Source organism: Chiloscyllium punctatum, chromosome 40 (genome assembly GCF_047496795.1).
Source record: "Chiloscyllium punctatum isolate Juve2018m chromosome 40, sChiPun1.3, whole genome shotgun sequence".
Classification (NCBI taxonomy): domain Eukaryota; kingdom Metazoa; phylum Chordata; class Chondrichthyes; order Orectolobiformes; family Hemiscylliidae; genus Chiloscyllium; species Chiloscyllium punctatum.
Genome location: NC_092778.1, coordinates 13391695 through 13404639, shown reverse-complemented (window position 1 = coordinate 13404639; position 12945 = coordinate 13391695). Strand labels below are relative to the sequence as shown.

The window sequence follows — 12945 nt, the reverse complement described above, 5'->3', positions numbered from 1 at the left end:
TCAGTTGAGGTTGTATTTTAGTTTAAAATTCATCTACCTATATCTTGTTAGAACAGCACACTGGAACAATGAACCATGTACTTGTGATCAATGAAAATTTTAAGGACTAAGCTTCCAGTACTCTTAAATGATCTTGTCCTGCATTGTTTCCATCTAATTGGGATATTGTCTGTTTTGAAGAGTAATTGCCAATTCTGTTGCATACTGCATATGTTCACTTAGTGTGAAGATAGCAAGTTCTTGAGAAAGGCTGTTGTTTGCTTGCTATGGAATTACTTACCCCTTCTGATTTAATCAAATTATTTTAAAAGTGGCACAATATCAATCCCTTATTGTAACGTGTAGATGTTTCCTTTCAATCCTTCACTTCATTATTTTAATGAAAATGTTTGGCTCTGCAATATCAATATTTAATGAGCTGAGGGTGAAGCTAACTTGTGGGACCACCTATTGAAATAACACATGACAGCTGTTCATGAATCAAGGCTCTGAGCTACACTAAATTATTTTAACCTAGCTAGTTTCATTAGCAAAATGCTGAGTGGAAGGCAGTTCATAACACTAAGTTACTGGACAATTTCTTCACTCCTCTCCAGTTTAGGCAGCTCACCTCCAGGGATGAGAATGGGCTAGCTTGTGATGCCAACATTCTATGACTGGGTTTTAAAAAAATATAAAATCCTGTTGTCCTAAATAACCACAATTAATGACTAGGTTTGTGGAAATGATGCAGGGACCAAACACAACACAACCATGAAATATTTCATTCAACTGCTTCTGATGTTTGGTTTTCACTTTTTTGATCTGACCTGGAGAAAAAATTGGTCATACCGGCAGGAACCGAGCATTTGGCCCTTGTGATTAGTTCTGCAAGTGAGTAAGATTCTGCTGAGCTGATTGTAACCTTTTTAATTCCACTCTTCTACCTGTGTCGTCCTCCCCCACACAACTAGGTTCCTGTGTCCATCAAAAATCTGAACTCTTGATTAATCAGCTTCCATCCTGTCCAAGGAAGGCAATTCCACAGCCCTCATGACCCATTTAAATGGCAGACTTTTTTATTTCTGAAATATTGCTGTTTTAGATGGAGAAATTGCTGTTTGCTTGTTAAATTTGGCTATTTCTGTTGGTATTTTTGACTAATGAATCATGCTGAATCTTTCCACTTGGAAAGCTTACCTGTTGAGATCCTATCCATGAGTTATTTTTTAAATGTAGGGCATTTGAAAAGTGGTGGCTTGCACAAAGAAACAATTTTGGAGTAATTAACAGCAGTATCATGTAAAATGACCATGCCTTCCATACCTATGAAATGTAATATGCTGGAGATATGTTAATGTTTTTATTAGAGTATTTACCTTGCTTTATCTTAGTGCCTCCTGACCGTGTCACTGAAGAGGACTGGTAGATGGGCTGTTAGGAGGGAGTGACTTGCTTACTTACCCTTATCAGCATTCTAGAGACCATTCCCTCCAACCCCCTCGTTAGGTCCATGCACCCACTCCCAGCATCTTCCCTTGTTGCAACCTGCGCCCACACCTCTTCCCCACCCCACCCTACCTCTTTCCAAGGCCCCAAAGGATCCTTCCACGTCCAGCAGCGATTTTTCTGCCCATCCAAACACCTCATCCATTCTGTCCCATTGCTCTCAATATGGTCTCCTTTACATTGGTGATACAGAAGCCAACTCTCAGAACATCTCTGGTGAGTGTCTCTCAAATGTTTCCAAACAGCCCCACTGCCCTGTGGCCGGCCACTTCAACACCCCCTCCCACTCCACCAAGGACACAAGTCCTGGCTGCCTCCAATGCCTGGAGGCAGAATGCCTCATCTGCCTTGGGACCCTCTAACTTCTTGGTATCAATGTTGACCACCAGCTATGTCTGCTGGACGAATGAGTCCTATTTCTGAATTCTTAGCTGTGTTTGGAGAACTGACCACTAGGTCCCAGCCTCTTGGGTGTCGATACCTTTGCACAGGAATACCTATAAGCACGATATGAAGATGGTAAGCATTGATACTACTGTGTGAATACAGAGTTGATGACCATTATCTATGGAAACTAGCTGAGCTTAAGGCGTTCGAAGAGCACAGCAGAAATAGAAAGAAAACCACCTTCAAAGAAACCAGAGGCCAGTGAATCATTCATGTTCTCTGCCCACTATCTTCTGCAGAGACTGCAGCATTGGGATTCCTGGGCCATACCAAGCAATGCTTGTTGACCAGCACTGTGAAGTTGTCTTGTGATGTGCTGTCTTGCTTTCTAAAGGTATTTGTGGTTTCTAAAATGTTGTCAAATGATGCTTCTAAATATTGTAAGTATAGTTACGTTTAAAAAAAACTATGCTCAGGCAGTAATGGTATCCAGACTAAATTTTGAAGTATGAATCATTGTCAGTTTAAAAAGCATACAATGAGGTGTTTTGATGATCCACTAATGAAACCATTGATTTACTTACTGCTCCAGGCATTTTAGCTTTTCTGGTGAGCTAAAGGCCCCCAAATGAAAACCATGAATATTTTAAGACCAGTGAATGGAGAGCTCCTCGGGAAACATTAGTTTTGCTATGAACTATAAAATCAGCACTTAGAGCTGTTCAAAGGCTTTAAATGTTTTGTAGTTGAATGAACTTTCTCAGGAACAAGGTTGATTATAAATGGAGCAGTTTCCCTGATCCTGCACAATTCATTACTTTGTTTGGGTATGGCCAAAAAGTTAGTTCCAACATCTTTATATAGAAAAGTTTTTTATTTTCCTAGACACTGATCAGATGTAAGTAACATGAAAAGAGTGGGAATTCTAGGAGATCCAAAGTTTTTTGAGGGAGGTGATATTCAGTCAAACATTGGAAGAATTCTAGACAGCCTACTTACCTTAACTTTTTTAGTGTATTGTGCAAATCAATTGAACTAAATTATTTGAACCTGTTTGCAATAACTGTATTTAATTGCTGTGTAATAAAGCAGATTAACATTTTTTGTATTGAGCTTCACTGATCAGTCTTCATTCCAACTGTGCTCAGGATCCACAAGTTGTATGTTATGGAAGCATGATGATTTACCCTCCATGTGCAGGTGGGCATTTCAGCACCTTAACAGGAGAGGGAGAAATTCATTGTGGTAGGGATTCTTTAAGCTGCGTGACTTTTTAAAACCACTACCTTTTTTTATCTAACATACCTTTTTTGAGGCAAGGCTCAAAATAGCAACCCATTTTGGGAAGCCTTATTTGTAAAGGTTTCCCAAGTGAACAAGACCTAGTTCATTAGAAGTAAAAAGGATAGCATGATATGGCTCTGGCTAGTTCGCAAATACAGTATGTGAAAGCTTCCACAAAGTAGATGCCTTGGTTGACTTTCTTGTTCTTGGACAAGAATTAATACACAGCAATTAGCAAAGCCAATGGCATATTTGGCTCTTTGACAAGGGGGCTGAGTTGGACATTTGAGGAAGGCTTGTTACAATTATACAGGGCTTTGGTAGGATCACATCTGAAATATTTTGAGCACAGTTTTGGTCTTCTATTGTCTAAAGATAGTGTCCTTGGATATAGTGCTATGGAGTTTGAGGACCAATACATAGGATGAGAGGGTTTTTAGATTACATTACAGTGTGGAAACAGGCCCTTCGGCCCAACAAGTCCACACAGACCCGCCGAAGCGCAACCCACCCATACCCCTACATTTACCCCTTACCTAACACTACAAGCAATTTCGCATGGCCAATTCACCTTACCTGCACATCTTTGGACTGTGGGAGGAAACCGGAGCACCCGGAGGAAACCCACGCAGACACGGGGAGAACGTGCAAACTCCACACAGTCAGTCGCCTGAGGCAGGAATTGAACCCGGGTCTCTGGTGCTGTGAGGCAGCAGTGCTAACCACTGTGCCACCGTGCCGCCCACCGTGCCACCGTTGTCTTGTGATTTACAATAGACATAATTGGCTTCTCCCTCTTCTAGAGGATTGCACAGCATATTGTGTGACGGAAATGCATATCCTAGCTGATGCATTTGAAATTTAACACTGTCTCTGGATAAGGGGTTAGTTTACATAGGACTGAAATAAGGAGGAAACAGGCTTTTGAGGTTTATATCATGCTTTGGATAGTAGACTTGAGTCATTGAGCATATTCTGGGCTGAGACTGACAAATCTTTCTCTTCAATCCCCCTGGAAGCCAAAGTGATTGGACAGCAGAATGGAATTGAGTCCATGATCCTTTAAATTGTCCTACCACTTACAGGAAGCATATGGCCTACAACTACTTCTACTTGTGACTTGTTTGAATTTTCTGATAAATTAAAACTTTGAACAGAAAAGGATCCATTATTACAGACACAAGTCAATTAGCGAATGATTCAAAGTTGTAAGCGGTATAGCTGTGCTATGGAAAATTTAATATATATGCTGCCTTGCTACTTTGCAAGAGCTCCTTTTTAAAAATTACTGAAATTCATTTGAGTGACGAGCAGAAAATTGCCTATTTGTGGTGTTCTTTTGATGATTCCATCCACTGCTATTCTAGCAGTGTGGATCCAACCTCTAATTTTGTGATCGTCCTGTGCAGGTGTGCTTAAATCAAATTTTAACAAGATGAAGTTGAGGCTTTTGTGAAGATTCCAGTGATCTATACGATTGTGTTGCCTTTTTGCTTTTTAAAAAGTAGTGAACAATGTAGAATACACTGCCATGTGTAATTCAGGTTTACAAACTATCAACACTGGCAATTTGCAGGCACTCTGGGATATAATCATCGGTGAACAACCCTTGTTCCAAGTCTAGAGACTTTGCAGTTAAAGCACGGAACTGGTGTACCAGTGAGGAAAAGCTATCTGAAACTTCAATCTTGTTATGTTGAATGAAGCTGGAACACCACTGAATCACCTCCTCCATATCTAAGAGCAATGGCCTGACCATTCTTGCATTTCTAATCAACTCCAGATAGTTCAATCATCTCCAGCAAGAAGGTGACATGATGTCGACAATATTTTTAGCTATGGTCTGCCTGGTTTGTTGATTTTTAATATCTTTTTTTAAAAGCTCTAAAGAGTAACTGTCACCATGCTGCATCATGTACAATTGTCCTACAGCACTGTCCTAATTTTGTTTTGAAATGATCATAGCTTTTTGAGGCTCTGACTCTAGAACTGGCTTGAGCAAGATTTTGATGCTACCAGAAGAGTCTGGCATGCTGTCATTTGGAAATTTTTCAAAGCATGAGAGCTTGAAGTCCAAGGCACTTAAAGTCTACAAAATGCCTACTAATTGCAGCAGTGAGGAATCTCAAACTAAGTTTGAGAAATGATTCCTTTTTAATTACAAATATGCATTTTTTTCAAAGGAAGATGTCTATTAACCTTTTGCAGGTAGGCAGAGATATTAGCTATGAAGAATGCTGGTGTCCCTTCCAACTGTTCAGAATAGAAATAGCTCTTAAACTGAAATCCTGATTAACCTTAATTGTACTTTTTAAAATATGGGTTCTTCAGGAGCTTTATACAAATCTCCTCCTGATTTCTTCCAAACTCTTTTTTGTAACGTAGTACAACTACATGTGGTATTGGAAGAGTATTCCCCCTCAGCTGTCCTGATTCCAACCTTTTAAGAGTCTCTAACACAAGATGACTGAGTTCTGTGAGAGCACGATACATCTCCCAGAGACTCGCCTGCATATTAAACACTTGTCCTTTTTTGAGTGTTTACATTTTATTTGAATATGGCTAGAATTACCCACTTGAATTCTTCCTATTTGCAAACCCAAGTGACTGAAGTTTGTTCCTAATTTGTAATCGTTTAGTTTGAGTATCTGGAGAGCATAGAGGCTCTGCTCATCTATAATTTTTCATTCAACCAGATCATATTACTGGGTGCCTACTTGTATAGTCTCCAGTATAATATAAGTTTCCTCCCTCTGACCTTTTTTGACCTTCTTTCATGAGCAAGTGTTAAAATGCTGCTTCCTAGTCTAGTTTTTTAATAAAATCAAAAGAGCAATAAATCAGTCTGAAAACCTTTCAACTATCCTTTAGCTTCAGGTTCCTGAAATGTTTCTGCAGCCATGACTTCCATTATTCCATAGGTTTATGCCTTACTAAACCTTTAGTGTGGTACTTTATTACATCTCTTCTGAGTCCATTTATCAAATAGCTACAGCAATTCCTTAACACCCACTGCTTCCAACACTTGGCAGACTTGTCATACAGAAACTTTGCTTTTGCAGAGCCAAAATGAATTAGCACAGTCATCAGTCTCTCCAAATACCTGTAAATCTTTGTTTCTAATTTTTTCCACTACTTTGTTACACTGACAAGGCTGTAGACTTTCAGTTTGTTTTCCTTTTGGTCTTCCAGCACTATCCTGCAACCAAAGGATTGACCAATTATGATTCCCAATGCTTTTGCTACTTCTGCAACCCCAAATAAAATTCTTCTGGACCACATGACTGACCAACTCTCTCCATTTCTTGTCCGTATTTAAGTTAACTTGCAGGCAGAATACAGGCATGCTGTGGGTATTTTAGTCCAGATTTAATATACATTTCACTACTCCAGATAAATTCCTGGCTTTAAATTAGTAAATATTGAGCAAGTAAGTTTGCCTGGCAGCAGAGTATAACAAGTGAAGAGATGGATATTGTGTACATACTCCATCTTTTGGTCCTACCAGATGGACACACCTATGGGTTTTTTCCTGGCTGGAGTAGAAATATCCATTTTGTTAATACAATTAACTTAATTTCAGCATTCAACCTTTTTTTGTGGCTTCTATGCATCTTTATACTGCATTTTATGCTGAAGACTCCAACTAAAAATTTCCAAAATCAAGATATTCTGTGATCGTACCAATTTCACTCCTTGGCATAAATGTGATAGTGTCCACGGAATTGTCCACGGATTGAAAGAATCTGCAGTAATCTGTGGAATGAACGGTTAAGGGACAAAGAAGCTTCAACAGCTGAGAGGGAAGCTTCAGGAATTGAAGGCAATTGAGCCATGCCTAGGAGAAGGAGTCAAAGCAACATGAACAAAACTGTTTAACAACTGCGTGATAACTGGTTGCTTTATACCACAAGGACAAATGATTGCCCTATGAAAGAGATTAGTTAATCACCGGGTTGTCTTTGAACAGACCAAGCCAAATATCGCTAGGAACAAATAAGCTACTTCTGTTAAGGCAAACTGCAGACTTCATGGCTCCAGAGTAGTCAATATTTTAGAAAAACCTAAAGGATCGATAATATTGCACAACAGACTTAAAGGATGGAAACTTCTGATTTCTCAGGAGCATAACTTTAAAGAACAACACTGCACATGGATTGAACCTTGGACACATCTAAAGACCATCAGTTGGAATTGTTGCTAAATTCCACCATTAATTGGGTAATGGTCTTTGGTTGATGCATGCAATAAAGTTGAAGTAATTGCTTCAGTATTTGTCAGACTGTTGGAGAGATTTCTTTAGTTGAATTCAAGGTAGCTTGTGGTAATTTTCCTGACAAGTCTAATCACAACACTATTTTAATGTGAAATTACCACTTTTTTGCTCTAATCTTTTCAGACTCCTGCCCTCCGTTCTGTTGGAAACATTGTGACTGGAACTGATGAACAAACAGAGGCTGCTCTTGAAGCAGGAGTTCTTTCAATTCTACCAAAACTGTTGAAACACCCCAAGTCCTCGATCCAGAAAGAGGCTGCTTGGGCCATTTCCAATATTGCTGCTGGACCTACAATGCAGATTCAACAGTTGATTACTTGTGGAGTTATAGCTCCCCTTATAGAAATTCTGGAAAAAGTAAGCATTTAATTCCTTGCATAACAGACATGGACTTATCAATAGTACTATCTGTTTGTTTGTGAATGTTAATAGATTAATTGTACTTAAAAGTACATCAGAGGGAAGTAATCTTTTGTCATTTAGTGTCCAAAATGTCATTACCACTATTGGATAGTGGTAAAGGTAATAAACTCCTATCAAGACTATTTATTTTTTATTTTCTAGTTCAAGTGTGATGTCATGAATTAAGTTTTGGGAATTTTAAAATTACCATTGTTTTAATACCATGACTGAAATGAATACAGGAATCACTGATATGAACATTTATTGTATGTCATCAGCTGCTATATAGTTTACTGTTTAATGCCTCTGATCCTCTTGGATGGAAAATTTTGATGGTTTTGATAATGACCGTGGTGGGTTAACAATATTATTTAAAGTTTGAGATGGAGTGTTTCTGCTTTTTGGAGGTGGTGGTAGTTTTAAGTACCAGCTTGTTGGTTGAAGGGTTGCTGTTCAGCATTGGTAAACTATGGAATGTCTTGCAGGCAAAACTTGCTGCAAGCAGACACAAATTTTAAGTGGGAGGAAAAATAAAACCAGAATTGTAGTTTCTGGAAATTTTGAAATGAAAACAAATTGTTGGAGAAACTTGGCAAGTCTATCAGCACCTGTGGAGAGAAAGCAAAGTTAAGTTCCAAAGCCAGTGAAGGGTTTCTTCAGCAGTTTTTCTTTGTCCTAGTTGAAGGAAGTGTGCTTGTGTTGTCAGATAAGTCAGCTGCTTAGAACTGGTGGGTAATATTATTTGAGGTTCACTCACACTCAGCCATATAGCACTGAAACAGACCCTTCAATCCAACTCCTCTGCATGAACTAGGCATCCCAATCCAGCTAGTCCCATTTGCCAGCCTTTGTCTCTTATCCCTCTAAACACTTCTTCCTATTTATATACCCATTTTAGATGCCTTTTTAAATGTTGTCATTGTACCAGTCTCCTCCACTTCCTCTGGCAGCTCACTCCATATGTGCATCACCCTCTGCATGGAAAAGCTAGCCCTTGGGTCCCTTTTTTAAAATCTCATTGAAACCTATGCCCTATAGATTTGAACCCCAATCCTATGGAGAAGACCTTTATCTATTCACTCTTATACAAGTCACTTCTACATTTTGAGGAGATCTCTGCAAATGTGGTGTTCCATTATATTTTTGAAGATGGTAGGAAGTTGTACAAAATGTTGTTCACAGCAACATTCCCTCTTTAAGATGTATGTGCCAATGGGATTGTACTGGGCAGCAAGCCACTATTTATATCAAACAAACAAATTTAGCTCCTATGATTGTTAGGCAATTCAGCAATGGTAATGCTGATTGAATATCAGAGGGAAATGATTTAGGTGTGCTCAATGAAGATGCTTATTGATTGGCACTTGGCCTGTTCAGGGCTTTCTGCATGTAGAATGTACTGCTCCATTATCTGAAGTGTTGAGAGAATGGAATTATCATTTGGTCACTGCTGGCTTTAATCAAAATAAAACATGAAATGGATCACAAATGTCATTCTCTAATGTACATTGTGCTTTTTTTCAAGATATGAACATCTTCATACTAAAGACTGACTTTATTTTACTGATTCTTACAGGACTAGTTATAACCAGATCCAATATTAATGAGAATTCAGTAAGATCTGGTTGTATTAATTACCAGCACTCTGATCATGGTATGACATTTTGTTTTGTCTTCCAGGGTGAATATAAAGTACAAAAAGAAGCTATTTGGGCTGTGACAAATTACACAAATGGTGGTACAGTTGACCAGGTTATATACTTGGTGCAATGTGGGGTGCTGGAACCTCTCCTTAATCTACTGTCAAACAAAGATGCCAAAATCCTCCTCCTAATCCTGGAATGTCTATGCAATATCTTTCTTGTAAGTTGGCTGCAAGTTTTCTTTTAGTGAGTCAATTAGAAATCTTGTGGTGACAAGAACTTGGCTGGGATACTAAGCGAGTACCTTGCCCTCGTCTTGAGGAAAAGAATCCTGAAAATGTCTGTGTAAAGAAGGTGGTTAAATTAGTTCAAGCAAAAATGAATGAACAAGATGTAGTATGTTTGCAGCATAGTGTTGTTACCTGTATCAGGTGAAATGTATCCTAGATTGCTGAAGGAAGGGTGAAAAATAGGTGAGACTCTGGCTACAATTTTCCATATAGCAGTGGAGGAGTATGGGAGAGGTTGAATGCAAACCTGGAAAAGTAGGGATGAAGTCAACAGACTATCAACTTAGTGCTAATAAAGCAAAATATTGCAGATGATAACATAAAAATGTTGGAGAAACTTGGCAGGTCTAGCAGCATCTGTGGAGATGGAAACCAATAACAATGAGCCCAATGTGACTTTGGTCATAATTTTAACTTTGCTTCTCTGTCCATAGATGCTGACAGACTGCTGTGTTTCTTGAGTATTCTTTGCTTCCATAACGTATTTTTAATAAATCTTTTGGGTGGGGTGTGGAGAAGAGTTTGCATTTGGGATAATTAACAAAGGCAAGTCTGGAACAAACCCTACCAGTTGTTTCTTCATTTGAAGCAAGATGGTTGCTAAGCGTAGGATTTTTGATTTTTAAAATCTCCCAGGCTTGTTGACAAGGCCTAGAAAGTAGAAAATAGCGGTAAGCAGCTGTTTTTCACCTTTTTGGTATTGGGATCACTGCTCTTAATGTTACATTAATGATCTCTACTTGGTTAAACAGGGCATAATGTGAATGCTTGTAGATGAGGAAAGGCCTGGGTATGTAGTAAACACTGAGAATAATAAAGTTCAGGAGAATATAAAATTTAGTAATGTGTAAGCACTTGGCAGTGGAAATTTTAATGCAGTGACATGATAAATCCTCTTCAGAAAAGAATGCATTTTGGGCTTCAGTTCAGGGAGGCATTGAAATTGCACAGGCATTTGACAAGCAGTCAAATAGACCCTTTGGAGAAAAGGGTATCTCGATCAGAAAGGATCACTCCTGTGGAGAAGGAGAACCAGGTGTATACGACAGGCTTCATTCTGTGTAAATGCTGTCTTCAGTTGACCTTTTCTAAACTTATTTCCATCTTTCTAAAGACCTAATGCCTAGGCATCTGTCTAGTCGATAGTGATTCTCTTCGCTGATCTTTAGCCTGTCTGTGTGCACACAAATCTTGAAATAAATTGTGAATTTGAAAAGCTTTTTCCCTAACTGATCAATTCAAGGGATTGAAGATGAGGCAAAGGCAGGGAATGGAATCATGTCCCCAGTTGTGCATGATCCCGCTTAATGCTGGAGCAGGCTCAGAGTTAAATGCTATTTCTGTGCATTCTTTTGGCTGACATTTGCTCACTAACTTGGTTTTGTTTGAGCAGGAAAGAAATGTGCAAAATGATTCAACCCTGCATTCCTTTTCAAGTTGATTTATTACTGTACTTGATCACTATTGGATCAAATCACCTCTGCAATCCAACTTGCATGTTTTGTAAATTACTGAAGAGACTTATTTGGAGAATAAATATTCACCACATTGATGCCTCTTTAAATTCCCTGTGTAAGTTTGGCTTCTGAAGGTGTCTGTCAGTTTGAACTTCTGTATTTTGTTCTTCAGAAATTGATTTGTGCATCAAAGATTTGATAATTGCAGCATTAATATTCATTGTTTAGTAGCAACTTTTCACTTGAAATATACCATGAGTTAATGCCATTTTTTTTTGTAATTTTTATAATAGGCTGGAGAACAATTGGGTGAGACGGACAAACTATGCCTATTAATAGAGGAACTTTATGGCTTGGAGAAAATTGAGGCTCTTCAATTCCATTCAAATACCACTGTGTACAAAACAGCATTAAAACTAATTGAGAAATACTTCCTTGATGAGGTATGCACAAAAGACCTTTTTTATCAGGTATTTGACGAGTAAACTGTATTGCTACTAAAGCCTTAAAGAAAAAACATTCCAACTGCAATTTATTTTGCTGTATATATGACTATGCTTCCACTAGATGTGGATGGAACCCCTGTTTTTGCCTGCACCCCCCCCTCCCCCAACATAGAAATTCTCTGGGAGTTTGACAAAAGATTAAGCCATTTGGCCTTCCTCAAGTAGGACTCTTTCCGGTAAAGTCTAGTCTGAAAGGAAGACCAATCATTTACTATGCGTAGGATAAAGTTGTTCATTATCAGAATTTTTGTGAATAAATGTCAACATGTTTCTAAAAGAACAATTAGAGGTGAACGGCCAATTGCTATTTTTGAGGCAGGCTAGCTCCCAGCATACTGGCTAGACCACTGCTGTGGTGGTCAACTAGAGGGAGGCAGGCAAGGCAAATAACAGTAAGCTAATATATCAAAGTCTAAATTGTTCTGTTTTTTTTCTAGGAGGAAATTCCAAACATGCAGTATGAAGTAGAAAATTGTGAACTCTTACTTCAAGTGCAATTTTCTGAAGATAAATTTAGCTTTTGAAATATGTGCAGAAAAACTGTTAAACTTCTCCCTGTTTGTGTTTATAATTGTTTAACTCCATCCCAAATATTTTCAGAAATAAATAACTTTTTTTTGCAAAATGTTTTGTTTACAGGCCTATTATTTGAATTCTTTGGAAAAAGGTAATAAATGCAGTTACAGGTGGCCTCAGTTGATCTCTGATCCATCGACTATTTCATCCTAGTTGTTATTTCAACTAAACAGTAATTGCCACTATTTTAAAATGTAAAGTTTTTTGATTTCCATGAAAAAACAAGCATAGACCTGGGCTGTACTGATCCCCACCCTCTCTTTAGCTCTGTTAGCAGATATCAACTTGTTTTTCCTGGGAGTAAATCTTGATGCAAGAATCTAAAAATACAGTATACCTTTTCAGTTAGTGAGGTAGCAAGTCATTGCTTTACAATTTGTTTTAGTAATTCAATCCTATACTTTCCAGTTCATTATCCTGTATAAGGACTGATTTCAATTTGTCTTAAAGACTTTGTTTTTTGTCATGAAAGCCTCACTTTCATGACAAAGGTAGTGAACAATCTTCACTACCTTTGCTTCTACAGCAAAAGAAGTCTTCAGTTACATTTTTGTGCAGTAGGGACTAAGTTCAAGATCATTTATATTCCAAGGACTACTTGCACTTCTAGGCTTACCAAGAAGGAGGATGACCACT

At 38.4% G+C, this 12945-nt stretch overlaps 1 protein-coding gene across 1 annotated transcript in view; it reads left to right on the top strand.

Moving 5' to 3' along the window:
• LOC140464361 (importin subunit alpha-5-like) overlaps positions 1-12305 on the top strand; it is a 29465-nt gene extending 17160 nt beyond the window's left edge. The window contains exons 8-11 of the mRNA XM_072559322.1: positions 7559-7792; positions 9518-9700; positions 11521-11670; positions 12171-12305. Of these exons, the coding sequence (XP_072415423.1) occupies positions 7559-7792; positions 9518-9700; positions 11521-11670; positions 12171-12257 (654 nt within the window). The 3' untranslated portion in view covers positions 12258-12305. The remainder of the gene's footprint in view (positions 1-7558; positions 7793-9517; positions 9701-11520; positions 11671-12170) is intronic.
• Positions 12306-12945: the final 640 nt, after the last annotated feature.